A 14,706-nucleotide genomic window follows, 5' to 3' on the forward strand; every position below is an offset into this window, starting at 1 on the left:
ACGAATGCATCCTCTTCCCAGGAGGCTTCGAGCCAGAGGAACAGAAGAGGAGGAGGAAGGGTAGCTCCCCTCCCCTTCCTACACAGGGAAACAGTCACTGCAATGTGCTGCCTTCACCCCCCTGCACGCGGCAAAGGTCACCAGGGCTGAGCGTGAAACCTCTGGATTTCCTGAACTTGGGAGAAGCTGCACTACCTCCCATCCAGGAGACAGAACCTACGGGGAAAAACCATGAAAACCACAACATGCAACACAAGTCAATCTTTATTGAAAACTGCAGTATTAATACATAACAATTCTTGTTACATAAACGTGCTTTTTTAAGAATTTTAAATCTGAGCTCTTCTACTCATCAGATTGCATAAAAAATTAAAATAGTATGAATTTACACATAATGGAACTGGCTCAGGATGGATGTTCCATTTCTTTGTATCGATTGACACTTTAAATTCAATGCAGAGGTGAGGGGTGCCTTTAACACTGGAAGACGGTGCTGACTTAAGCTTAAAAAAAGTACCAAGAGAATGGTTTAAAAAAACAGTATCTAAAAATCATTAAAAATAAAATAAAAGGAACCGTTTCCTAGTCAGTAACAAGAACCCAGGTGGCTCCCTGGGGCCTCTCCTGAGTGACCGTCACAGCAACCCCGCCATCAGATCCAGCCCAGGTATCCAACTGCCTGGCCGTCTGCACGAGGCCCCCAGGAGACTCCAACAGGACCCGGGAGGCCAAGATGAGTCCTGGGCGCACAGAATGTCCTGAGGCTCACTGCAGGTTCCCTGCAGAGATGCCTGCCTCTCTTCCGTCTCAGGTCCGTCTCAGGTCCCAAGTGACTCAACATTAGTCCTGGGGACTCAAACCAGTTTACCCCAGAGGGTTTCTGTTCTTCAGATGAATAGGGTGCGGAAAGTGACAAGTCCTCTGAAACACCTAGGATCAACTCTGCAACGTCCCACCTGAACAGATCACACCCTCCTCTGCAGCGTGTCACCTGCAGGCTACTTTCAGAAGGCTCAGGCTGATAACAAACAGCTCAGGAGGGCAACACCGCCATCTGAGATGTGCTCGAGCCGTGCAGGATGCCGGCCCCCTAGGACAACCCTGCGTCTTTAGAGACCTCCCCCAACTTCGGAAGCACCAAGAGAAGAGCCAGAAGCTGCCCCCCACGTAGCCATGCACCCTTAACCCTGCCCTTGCGCCCATGGGGGCATCAGACAGGCACCCAGGCTGGCAAGGCCCGGGGTGTCCAGCTGCTGCTGCCAGATGGGGAGAAGGTGGCCCAATGGTCAGAGTAATGCTGCTTCCAAAGGCGCCCAGGGACGGGGTAAGAAGTCTGGGTCTCCTTTTGAAAGCGGGCCTGTGTCTGCCCTCAGGCAGGCGGGCTCCAGACAGGAGCACACCCCAGGCGCCCGCAGACTCCATCTCCCCCGCCACTGCCAGGCCGCCGCCAGCGCAGCTGGGGAGGGCAGGCGTGCGCTTACCAGGGCCCAGCCCCACCCAGGCCAGGCCGGCTCCCGTAAGTGCTACATCTGCACGGCATTCAGGGACAGAGCCACGTGACACAACCGCAGGCCTAACCACCCCACCGAGAACCTGCCGAAAAGACTGAACACGGGACACGGGTTCCGAAAGCGCCTCTGTGCCCGCAACCAGGAAGGGTTACCCCTCAGAGGCAGCCGCTGATGGGGCCATCACTCACTGCCCAGCGTCCAGTCACCCGTCCCAGGGCCAAGCAGGATTTGCATCAGCAGGGAAACACACCTCCTAACCTGGGGGAGAGGCTGTGCGACAAACGGTATCTGTGTTCATAGGAATTAGTTCCTTTACTTGCCTGTCTCAGCTTCTAAACTAAGTGTTAATTCAGCTGAAGGACTCTCAAATTAGGAATGTCACATACAGAAAATGCAGGATTTCTCCGCGTGTTCTACTGCTGCGCTTGGGATATCAAATTATGCAACTCTGTGACAGAAGTTCTACTCCTTAACTGATTTTACTGCAACTAAATGCGGCTAAAATTACAACCTATGAGTTTTGTTACTATTCATTATGTCCAGATCCTTACCTGCCAGCCAAGATCTACCTTTCATATTTGCTAGCTGATGCCCTGACAGTTTCCAATTGAAAATATTTCTGCACAGATGTGTTCCACGATGCAAAAGTATTTGATGAAGTCTCCCAACTCAACTTCACACAAGGGAAATAAGATTTTTTTAGAAATCATAGGGGGAAAGTGTTTATAAAGCTGATGTAAACGGGGAAAAAAATGCAACCCACTCTTCTCTTTCTCTTGAAAACATCATTTAAATTCAGTGCTCGTGAAAACACTCACCCTGTGTGTGCCAAGTCTCAGGCAAGCCTGAAGAAACAGTCTGCATAACGTCTATCTTCTTCCCAAACTCAAATGACTCCAGCCCTACAGGTAGTCATGAGAGAGAGGGAGAGGGAGAGTGTGTGCGTGCGCGTGCGTGTTTCCATTCTGTTGTTTGGGGCTTTTTAAAAGCACATACTAAGATGGCACTTTCTCCTAATTTGTTACACTAACCCGGGGAAACTGACTTCCCTGTTACTAGAACAGTTCGGCCCCCGGAACCATTAGGACATATCCATGTTACAAACCATTCGCTATACAGGTGGAATCACCAGCAAAAAGTTGAGGAAGTGGACATAAAACGGTGAGCTTGGGGGAAATGGCTGCTACACACACACACACACACACACACACACACACACAGACATACACACAAAGTGGGTTAAGTGCTCTTGAAGCAATTTAAAGTTCTTATCATTAAACACACTACGTTACACACATTAGGAATAAAGACTCTTCTGTTTACAATGATCCATGCAAAAATATTCCTAAACTTCTTACAAAATAAAATGTGAAAAAGAAAACTATGCAGAGTACTTACTATAAAAGATAAGGTTACCAGAGGCCCGGGGCCAGGGGTACCACCCAGCACCTGGGGCTGGCCGCCACACCAGTGCCAGGGCCATAGGTAATTAAGGTCCCTCCTACCCGAGGCCCGCAGCCCTTGAAACGACGATGGGGCAGAGCAGGGGTGCCCTGCAGCTCTGACTCCACCTGAGGACACAAATGGACAGACGGACAGACAGAAAGACACACACGCGTGCACACACACACACCCCGATCGAGTCAAGCTGGGCACATTTAAGCTGTAAAGTCCTCCTGGTTTCTTATGTACAATATTCAGATTTTAAACACAAAATCCTTTCTGTGACAGATCCTGGCAGGCCTTCTGATTCTGCTGGCCCTCTGCTCTGGGCGGGGTGCCCTCAGCTGCAGGAGGAGAGTGCAGAAGGCTCACGGCTTCCCCCCCCCTCCAGGAGCCTCCTCCAGGTGGTCTCAGAGCACAAGTCCCATCAGGTGGATGGGCCTAACCACAGCCAACTGCCTCTCTACAAGAAACCATCCACCTCAAATAAAGGTTTGTTCCCTTTTAATAGTTCTTAAATATACACCTTTCTTCACAACATGCAGCTGAAATCTCTGCCCTCTCTGTGGGAAGGGAGCGCAGCGCTGTCTCCTCCGTCTGTTCTCAGGTGACACAGACACTTCTTGGGGGAGAAAAAGGGAACGATTCTCTAAGCTAGATAAAGGGGAGGCCAGTAAGTACGTCCTCCAAGTGTGGCTGTTTCTCTCTCACACATCTTCCACCCTAGGAAAATAATTTAGCTCAACACAGGACTTTTCCAATAAAGATACAGGGAAAAAACATCATCTCTATCTGTAAGAGATCTGAACTGAAAATTTAGATAGCAGAGGAAATTGCTTTGCGGACACCTAAACCAACTCTGGCCTGGCCCCCTACTCATCTTTCAAGGTAACCCCTAAGAATGTCCACATTACACGGACCCCACAAAGCTAAATAGCAAGAAAGGGGCGCCCATGACCTTGGCCACACCCCACACAGCGGTGGCCCCTACACTCTCTCCCAGTGCAGTCAGTGTGCCAGGACCGATGGCTGGAAACTCGAAGGCCATGATTCCACCTGGCAACCCACGTCAACCCCAAAAGGCTGAAGAATCATCGAAGAGATTTCAGATGCTCTAGGAAGAAATTCACTTCAATACTTTAAGACTGAACACATTACCACAGTGCATGAGTGATACGGGCTGTAAGATACTTGTCCATCCCTTTAGATTTTGCATATGATGTTCTGCATCAGTCACTGCAGGTAGGTTGAGCAAGCTTTGTTTTTGTGTTTGTTGTTTTGAACATGCATTCCACTAGGTATGATTCAGAACAGATTAATACTCCCTTTACATTACAGTTAGCTAAAAAGTTGCCTGGCAGCCCACAAAATAGGATTTGCTCTAAGACCAACCCAGAGTCAGGCGCAGACTGAGGGCGCTGGGGCGGGCTGGGCCGGCCGCAGTAGTGTTTAGCTAAGTGTCGAGAGCATTAAGAAGAGAGTCCTGGTTGGAGGCGCGAGGCCTGCAGCACCAGCTGTGGAACCTCCGGGACGGGGCTGCGCAGCTCCATCCTCGAACCTGGGTGGGGAGAGACACAGACACGGTCACACAGCGTGCCTCCGGCACCACTGCTCTGAAAAAGGGCAGGACTGGGCCCCACAGAGACGTCCAGTTACAAGTGGAATCCTATTTCCTGCAGGAGGCGAGTGGGAGATCAGAGCACAGCCCAGGTGTGCAGCAAAGCGTACGGGGTACCCGGCACGCACTCAACGGTTTCCTTCTCTCTCCTACTCGGCAGGGTCCCAGCAAGGGCACAAATGTAACCACCACATTGCCTCCGGATCAACAGTCAGGCAGCATCTTTCTTGTCAGTCAAGAGCTGGCCCTGGGCTTCCCCGGTCACTTACATTTGCAGGGCAGTCACCACTGAGGGGGCACGTAGCTGTAGGTGGGCGTCCCTGGGGCCCGATACGTGGGCACAGTGACAGGGTGGGGGGCCACAGGAGTGGGGGAGTGGGCGGTCAGCAGGGTACCTGGAAGAAAGAGCAGCATCTCAGTGGAGGGCAGTGCCGGCCACACACCGCTGGCTCTCTGGTCCGGCTACCTTGGACCAGAGCGCTCCGGCCTGGCCCCCCTGGCAAGAAGGGAGGCGCACAGGGGTGGATTCGGGACTCTGGGCCACACACAAGTCAGAGGTTTACACGCCCAGCCAGCCCTGCTCATAACATGCCTGCAAAAGCCCTTGTGTCTCCCCCTCATACACGCACACTCGATTATTTCTGCAGGTGCGATGATTAAAAAAGCATATTCAAGCTTAAAAACGGAGGAAATTTGTCACGTGCTAGAACATGGATGAACCTGGAGGGCGTTATGCTGAGAAGTGAAATAAGTCCGACACGAAAAGACAAACACTGCATGATTCCACTTCTGTGAGGCCCCTGGAGGAGTTGAAGTGACAGCCACAGAAAGGAGAACGGGGGCTGCCAGGGTCTGGGGCCGGGGAAAGGGGAGCTGTGTAATGGGCACAGAGCTTCAGTTCTGCAAGACGAGAGAGCCGTGGAGGTCTGCTTCATGACCGTGCGCTAACACCACTGAACGGTGTACCTGGAGATGGTCAGGGTGGTCATAAACGTGGGAGGGGGAGGGAGGGAGACCCCAAACCCCGAACCCCGTGGCATCTGAGGACATGAAGATGAGTGTCCTTCCTGTGACTGCAGAAGGCTCGTGGCTTCTGCGTCCATGTGTAGGCAGGCAGCGCCTCACGCCAGGCAGCCTCACCCGGCACCCCCGCGCTCCCTGGCCCAGCCCTGGGTCTCAGATCTGCAGTCTCTGTGCCAGGCTCTCCTTTGCCTTCATCGGTGAGTATGAGAAAACCAAATAAAATAGAGGCTCAGAGCAGAAACACACACAGTATCCTGAGACACCTCTCTCTCTGACACATCTTCCTTACACTGAAGTAAAGTCTAGAAAAACAAAGAGAAAGCAGTATTTTTTTTTTCTTTTTAAATCACATCCATGGGCAACCACGTGCATGCTGTGTACCTGGTGCCCCTGCTGCAGACAATTCACAAGCCCACAGGAGGGAACCTGGCCACTAGACATTCAATCAAGGCCCCTGGCGCTCCGTGGTTCAAGGGAGATAGGTCTCTCCCGGCAGGGGCCTCAGAGCACCGAGGCTGGCTTTCCCAACCTGGGGAAGTCCTAGGAAATCAAGTCCATGAAGGAGTCCCACAGGCAGCTCGTCTCTGTGAACACAGGACCAGCTTGCCCAGATTGACCAAAATACCGCGACGCGGGCAGCTTGGCCTGCACTGGTAGCCCAACTGAAGGCAAGGATGGAGAGGGCCGCCCCTAATCACAAAGGACCCCCTTCCGCACAAGCTGTACGTGCTCACTTTGGGGATCTGGTGATTCCTCATCCCTCCTGCCAGACGCTCACCACAGTGGCCCCATCAAACCCAGAGAGGAAAATCAAATAAAACGGACACATCATGGTCTGCAGGGCAGGTACTAAGCTCCCCCTCCAGTCTCCTCTCAACCAAAAGAAGTGAAGGAGGGGAGGGAAAGAAAAAGAGAACATGCCATTTCTTCCCAGAAGACTCAGCTGTCCTTCCACCGGCCTCCAGCCATGAGAAGGCAAAGCCAAGGCTCGGAGGACGGGAGAGCTCTCCCCGCCAGCTCTCCTGCCATCACAGAGCAGCGCCCAGCGCCAAGGACTCACCTGCTGACATGGCCATAGTGGTCCCCGCCACCATGCCCATGGTGACCCCGTTGCCTCTGGGCGGAGGGATGGGCGCAGGGTACATGGTCGCCGGCATGCCGTTGGGCTGCACCACCGTGGTGTGGTGGATGACGTGAGGGGGCGCCGCGTACAGGGGCTGCGTGTAGTACGCGCCTTGCTGTGGGGAAGAAGAGAGACAAGTGCCACCAGGGCCCACGCCCAGAGCCCCGCTGCCACCGACTCCCCGCATGCAGCGCCCAGGGCCTACCTGTGCGTATGGGCTCTGCTGGGGGTAGGCACTTCGCACGGGATACACGGCCGTCTGGTAGGGGTTGGGGGAGGAGGAGTAGGGCGGCACTGCCCCGCTGGTGGGGGAACAGGACACTTTGTAAGGTGTGCCAGGAGTGTAACCTGAAACAGAGAAGCCCAGCGGCCTTGACTGAAACCCACACTCGGCCGGACACAGGGGAGGGCCCAAGTGTGCAACGGGGAGCCAGGCAGTGTTCCAGCCCTGAGCACAGTCAAGTTCCGACACCGCCGGGCCCCGTGCTCCACTAATATCAGACTGCAGTTCTTACACTTCGCGTGCAAGGGGGGCGTGGGGAGGGGGTTGGGGAGGAGGGAAAAACCAAAGAGAAAGTCTACTGAGAGTAAACTTACATAGGAACAGGAAAGAAGTACCTGTCCTGTTGGGATATAAATTAGGACACCCTTCCAGTGGGGCACAATGTGGCATTAGCCCCATTCCAGTTCTAGAAATTTGTTTTAAATAAGCATGGCACACGAAAAGATGCTCAAACCGCCAGTCATCAGGGAAATGCAAACCAAAACCACAACGAAGGCATCACCCCCGACCTGTCAGAATGGCTGTCATCGAAAAGAACACAAATAACAAGTGCTGGTGAGGCTGTGGAGGCAAAGGAAGCCTCTTACACTGCTGGTGAGAATCTGAATTGGTGCAACCACTGTGGAAAACAGTATGGAGGTTCCTCAAAAAAGTAAAAATAGAACCACTATATGACCCAGCAATTCCACTCCTGGGTATTCATCAGAGCAAAAATGCTAATTCAAAAAGCTTCATGCGCCCTAATGTTCACAGCAGCATTATTTATAATAGCCAAGATGTTGAAGCAACCGAGGTGCCCATCAACAGATGAGTGGATAAAGAAGATGTGGTATATACAATGTAAAATTACTCAGCCTTAAGAAAGAAAATTTCGCCATTTGCAGCAACATGGATGCACTTGAAAGGTATTATGCTAAGTGAAATAAGTCAGAAAGAGAAAGACAAATACTGTAGGATGTCATTTACATGTGGGATCTGAAAAATACAACAAACTAGTGATTATAAGAAAAAAGAAGCAGACTCACAGATACAGAAAACAAACAAGTGGGTACCAGTGCGGAGGGAAAGGTTGGAGGGACAATATACGGGTGCAGGGTTAAAAGACACAAACTATTATGTATAAAATAAGCTACAAGGATGTGCTGTACAACACAGGGAATATAACCAATATTTTATAGTAACTATAAATGGAGTGTAACCTTTGAAACTTGTGAATGACTATTATACACCTGTAACTTTCATAATACTGTATATCAACTATACTTCAAGAAAAAACAGTGAGAGAAATAAGCATGGATTTGAACAAAGGCTCAGCTGTAAGCATGCTCATCAGTGTTGTTCATTCAGCAAGAAGAAAAGGAAAAGCTTGTCAAACACCAGGGCCGCGGTAAAAAGACTTCTGGGTCTAAAATAGCTGGTTGAACACATATATTTGCCTTTGTCCCCACCCAAAATGACAATAAAGCAGATTAATATAGTAAAAAGATACAAAGCCACACAGATCAAGACGGAAGAACATTTTGGAACCTAAAAGCAGAACTGGAAAGTGACTGAGCAGACTCAAAACAGCTATGCTCTCAGCCAGCAGTGAAGAGGGCCAAGCAGCAGCCTGACGGCAGGAAAGCCCTCCCCGGGACGTGGAGACTGGCAGCGCTTGTTTCCAGGAGCTGAGGAAGGGCTCTGACCTGAAGGAGCGGCTGAGAGGCTGTCTGGTGAGCGGTAAGGCACTCGGCTCCCCTTCCTGACCCCCATCCCAAGCGAGAACAGTTTATTCTCCGGGGAGGGAGAGGGAGGGTCTCTGAAATGTATGTTCACAGCAGCTTTACTCATAATGACTAAATGTCCACCAGCAAACTGTGGTACATCCACGCAACAAAATACTGCTCAACAACCAAAGGTCAGAACTGCAAATACATATAACATGGGGAAAATCTCAAAAAAATACAACATGCGAAAGAAGTCAGACACAGTAACAAGGCTAGGTCCACCGGTATGAAGCTCCAGGAAAGACCGACCTCATCTACAGTGGCAGGAAACCAGCCAGGGGTGCCGGGGGGCCAGCGGGTGGGAGGGTACCACTAGGGGGAATGGAGTTACCTGATGGTGGCACTGCCACTCATCTGTGCACATCGGGCTAAACACAGCCAACTCCACTTGTAAGAATGACTCGTATGTAAATTATACCTCAATAAAACTGCCTCCTAAAAAAGTCTGAGAAATCACTTGTCATTCACTACCACTGCTGACACGGAGGTGCGCTCACGTGAGGGGCCCGTGGAACAGTCCAGCTTCCATAAATCTGCAGATGCACTTCCCACAGGGCCCAACCATTCATTCCTAGATATTGTCCCTAGAAGAATGAAAACATGTGCCCACAATCAGACCTGTAAAAAACGTTCACCAGTCTTATTCATAAGAGCCAAAAAATGGGAAATAATTCAAATCTTTATCAACAGGAAAACGGGTAAATCATGACACATCCGTATAAATACTACTCAGTAAAAAGGAAAAAACCTGGATGAATCTCAGACCAGGCCCGGACACAGAGCACACGCCGCAGGAGCTCATCTTCAGCCCCTCACAAGTAAAGCCAGCTGTGGTGACGGAAATCTGGGGTAGCGGGAGTGACGGCTTGGAGAGGGCAGAAGGAAAGCCTGGGACAATGGAAGTGCTCGCTTTTGTGTTACAGGTGGTGGCAACATGTGTGTGACAACTGTCAAAATCCATCCAACTCAACATTAATATGTGGGTCTTCTGCATAAATTATACCTCAAATTTAAAAATGAACTGAGTACTAAAAAAATTAAACGTTAGAAATTTTAAACCACTTTACTGGACTGTGTTTAGCAATGTACGTGTATTTTGTTTTTAATTTAAAAGAGAAAAAGAGAATGAATGACTCCCAGGATATACACGTTTTTTTTAAACCACAAGAAAGAAGCTGCCCTTTCCTCCAAGGGACCAAGTCAGTCCTGGAGATCCTAGTCAGAGCCGCCACGCACCTCGTGTCCCTGGGTTCACCAAGACCTTAATTATGACCTTAATGCTTTCTCCTTTACTCCCCAGAATGCCCCTTGTGGCGTTCATGAGGAAGACGTTGATACAGGTGCTAAAGCCCAAAGTCACACAGTCCTGTACAGAAGAGCAGTGCTCAGACAAACCCAGACCTGGCCACATCGAGCCTGGACACCTTTGCCCCTACCAGGTAATTTCCAAGCTCAGCCACTTTCTGTTTCAAGGAGAAAAACATAAAAGAAAATCTCCTAGGTTCCCCAGTATTATTTTTATATTTTAAAATTTCGGATTTTTTTTTAATTGAAGTATAGTAGATTTACAATACTGTGTTAGTTTCAGGGTGAGAATGAAGTGATTCTACTATATATGAATACATATGGGGTTTTTTCTCAGATTATTTTCCATTATAGGTTATTGCAAGATAGTTCCCTGTGCTATACAGTAGGTCCTTGTTGTTCATCTACTTTATGTACAGTAGTTTATATCTGTTAATCCCATACTCCTAATTTATCCCTCTCCCTTCCCCTTTGGTAACCATAAATTTGTTTCTGTGTCTGTTTCTGATTTGTATACATTTTCATTTGTATTATTTTTTAGATCCCATATATAAGTAGTATATAATGTTTGTCTACCTCATCAATATGATAATCTCTAGGTCCATCCAGACTGCTGCAAAGGGTAGCATTTTTTATGGCTGAGGAATACTCCATTGTATATATACGCCACACCTTTTTAAGCCAATCATCTGTTGATGGGCATTTGGGTTGTTTCCATGTCTTGGCTACCGTAAATTGCGCTATGAACACTGGGGTGCACGTATCTTTTCAAATTAGAGTTTTCATCTCTTCTGGATATATAGTCAGGAGAGAGACTGCAGGATCATATGGTAGCTCTATTTTTAGTTTTTTAAGGGACCTCCATACTGTTTTCCACAGTGGCTGCACCAATACACATTCTTACCACGTTTCCCTACGTTATTTTGAAATTCATTAATTGTTATGTAAGTAAAACCACACACCAAATTTCAATTCCAGTGCCGAGCTAAAAGACAGGAGAGTAAACAGACTCTCAGCTGGGATTTGGAAAAGCAACTCTAAAGACAGGAGCAAGTAAAAACTCCTCCTCCCTGGGTGCTGCGCTAGTCTAAAGAGTCTTAGAAGAGGGACAGACAAGGAAAGCGAGGGCTTCATGGGTATATACATGTTAAAAAAAAACTCATCAAATTAAAGCTTTAAATACATGCATTTAATTGTACACCAATTATACCACAATAAGGTAGTAAAATATTTTCTTTAATTATAAAGAAAAAGGTAACAGGAAAGTCATCCATTTCTAACCATGCTTTGATACTCCCAGGAGAAGCTTGATGCAGCTCCTATTTCCCCACAAATGACTGGCTTCAACAGAGAATAGGAAGCGTTGGTGCCCGGTGGCCATACTTGTGACAAGTCACAGCGATGGGAGCACTGCACCAGAGCAGAGTGACTATTCATCACCAACATCACACGACATGCTTGGGGCCAGCCCTGTAGACAAGGTGCTGACTTCAGGGGAAAATCACAAGGAAAGAGACCACCAATAGAGCAGCACTCAGCTGGTCCTGGCTGGCTAAAGCAGGAGCCGGGCTGTCTCAAAAAGGGAAGCCTGTGGATGAAGGCAAAGTACCTTTCGGGACAGCTCCCTCCTCCCCAGCCACCCTCCCCCCACTTCTCAGAACACTGCAGCAGTGGCATGGATGGGTTAACTCACCAGGGAATCCTGCTAAGGGTGGCCATGCTGGCCTGATTAAAACAGATCCTCGCAGGAGTCACTAAACTCACATCAAAAGATATTAGTCTTTTTATAAAACTGTCAGATATTCAAAATACTCATAGAATGAGAGTATTTTGAGAACAAGTGCTAGACTTCAAACTCGAAAATCACATTCAGAATTTCCGGTCCTAGTCAGTTTCATGTGGGTAAAAAGAACATAGCAACAAGGCCCCCTTTCTTCGCTGAACAATTAAAAACCATCCGTGACAAGGAGGAAACAAGTGGAAATATAAATACCGATAGTACTAAAGAATTACTGTTATTGTTCAGGTGTGACAGCATGTATTTTTAAATTGTTTTTTAAAGGTAATACTGAAAAACTGATGAAGATGATGTCAGAGATTAGCTTCAAAATACTACAGGGGAAAGTGGCTGGAGCACAGATCAAACGGATCGGCTATAAGCTGGTAACTGCTAAGGCTAGTTATGTGTGAGTGGGCATCATGGTGCTGTGTACTTGTGTGTATCCCTACCTGAAATTTCTCATAATTAAAAGCCTTCAAAGTGTTTAAAAAAGGTTAGGTCGACTCATGGATTACAAGAGACAAAAGACATAATGAATTCAACTTTATAAACAAATTCAACACGTAAATTTTGAATAGATTCTGTTTTCAATTTTTTTTAATTTTTGGGACAACCGGGCAAATTTACATATGATCTGTTAAACAAAGTGAGGGAATTACTGTTTCTCATGAGTATCTCGCTCAGGAGAAAAACGTCCTCATTACGTTATGTAAAGAGCCACGCTGAAGTCCACAGGACAGGAGCCACAAAGGCTCAGCTCTAAACTGGTTCAGCAAGAAAACAAAAACAAACAATAAAACAAACACACCGTCATCTTTATATAGCAGGTAAAGCATATACGGCAACATGGTAACTGATGACGCTGGGGCTGGGTGCTGTGGGCATTCACTACGCTGTCCTCTCAATTTTTCTGTGTATTTGGAAATCTTTATAGTAAATATGGTGAAAAAAATTCTAATGTCTATAGATGGTGACACACAACTGAGAGAGCCAGCCAGAAAATCTCCCTGGAAACCAGAGTCACGCATCGGCTGAAGGGACGGGGAAGTGGGTGGGACCCCACTGAGAGACATAACATCTTCCCGAAGCCAGGGAGGCGGGGCTCTTCAGCAATCCAACCTGAAAGAGACCTGGCAGCTGGGCACCGGCTAGAAGGACAAATAAGGTAAATATATGCCGCCGTTCCACACGCACAGCCAATGCTCTACAGAAAGTCACGGTTCTTCTATATGATAAACCGAATTCACAAAGAGAAGAAAACAGAGAAGCTGTTTGAGGAAGTGAAAACACAAAGGCAACGCATTCATGACCTGAAGAAAAATTTGGGAGAAAGTGGAACCTCTAAACCCCCCACCAGTATTCCTAATAAGAAAGTCCACAACCACTGCGTCACAGTTCAAACTGCACGAAGAGCCCTGAGCTTAGACTGAAGAGATGATGGAAGCTGTCGACCTGAACAGGCTTTTAAGAACACAGTATGAAACCAAAGTTAGGGAGAGCGAGGCATACACCCCTCCAGAGAGAAGCACTCCTTCCGCCCACCGCATCTCCTCTGAAAAAAGGTAGAGCCCTTGACTGCAGTCAACGACAGGCCAACCTGAGGCAGCGAGCTTTTCTTCTAACGGAGGCCAGAGACCTACTGGTGCAGAAATCCCTGCAGCTGGCACGAGGTCTCAATCATCTCAGCTGTCTGTACGACACCTGCCTCATCTGTACCCTTTGCTGAAGATAAAGAGGTGGCTCCAAGAAGCTACCACGTGCATGCATTTGTCAGAAGGCAATGAATGGTAAATTTTAGATGTGTGCATGTCACATATGTAAATTTCACCTAAAATAAACCCCAAAAAAGAACTGTAAACAAATATTAACAATATGCACACTGGAGTAAATGGGGTGATGTGTACTGATGTCCACAACTTAATTTTTTTTTAATTGAAGTATAGTCAGTTACAATGTGTCAATTTCTGGTATACAGCACAATGTCCCAGTCATGCATATATATACATACATGTATTCATTTTCATATTTTTCACTAAAGGTTACAAGATATTGAACAGTTCCCTGTGCTATACACAAGAAATTTTTTTTAAAATCTATTTTTATGTATACTGGCTAACATTTGTAAATCTCAAACTCCCAAATTTATCCCTTCCCAACCTCTTCCCTGGTAACCATTAAGATTGTTTACTATGTCTGCAAGTCTACTTCTGTTTTGTAGATGAGTTCATAGTGTCCTTTTTTTTTTTAGATTCCACATTTGAGTGATATCATATGGTATTTTTCTTTCTTTTTCTGGCTTACTTTATTCAGAATAATGATCTCTAGGTCTTTCCTTGTTGCTGCAAATGGCATTATTTTATTCTTTTTTATTGCTGAGTAGTATTCCATTGTATAAACACACCACAGCTTGTTGATGGACACTTAGGTTGCTTCCATGTCTTGGCTATTGTAAATAGTGCTGCTATGAATGTTGGGGTGCATGTATCTTTTTGAATTAGAGTTCCCTCTGGACATATGCCCAGGAGTGGGATTGCTGGGTCATATGGTAAGTCTATTTTTAGTTTTTTGAGGCACAACTTACTTTGGAACACATCAAAATATGATGGACTGAACGATGGTTGGAGGGATATACATGTGATACAAGTAAAATGTTTGATTTTAAAAGCTGACTTCTAAAAAGTTTAACTGTGGAATTTTGGCAGTCCATATGCAGATGTTCACTGTGAATTTTTTTCAGCTTCTCTATACATTGGAAAAACAGTCACCCACTATTTTTACTAATTATACCAATGACTTTTAATACATACTATCTTACTGCTTATTCTCATAACTGTGAGCTATGTCCTAATACTCA

General features: G+C 47.3%; 1 protein-coding gene across 4 annotated transcripts in view; it reads right to left on the bottom strand.

Moving 5' to 3' along the window:
* Positions 1–246: 246 nt before the first annotated feature.
* Positions 247–14,706, bottom strand: part of FAM168B (family with sequence similarity 168 member B) — a 32,967-nt gene continuing 18,507 nt past the window's right edge. For 2 of the 4 annotated variants that reach the window (XM_031451181.2, XM_031451180.2), the window contains 4 exons: positions 6,924–7,066; positions 6,656–6,833; positions 4,842–4,967; positions 247–4,512 (listed from right to left, as the gene is read on the bottom strand). In XM_031451181.2, coding sequence (XP_031307041.1) covers positions 4,855–4,967; positions 6,656–6,833; positions 6,924–7,066 — 434 coding nt within the window. In that variant the 3' untranslated portion in view covers positions 247–4,512; positions 4,842–4,854. Of the gene's footprint in view, positions 4,513–4,841; positions 4,968–6,655; positions 7,067–14,706 lie in introns of all 4 variants that reach the window. The other 2 variants (XM_031451177.2, XM_031451178.2) reach the window with 1 other exon arrangement.

This window comes from Camelus dromedarius, chromosome 4, assembly GCF_036321535.1.
Source record: "Camelus dromedarius isolate mCamDro1 chromosome 4, mCamDro1.pat, whole genome shotgun sequence".
NCBI classification, from domain to species: domain Eukaryota; kingdom Metazoa; phylum Chordata; class Mammalia; order Artiodactyla; family Camelidae; genus Camelus; species Camelus dromedarius.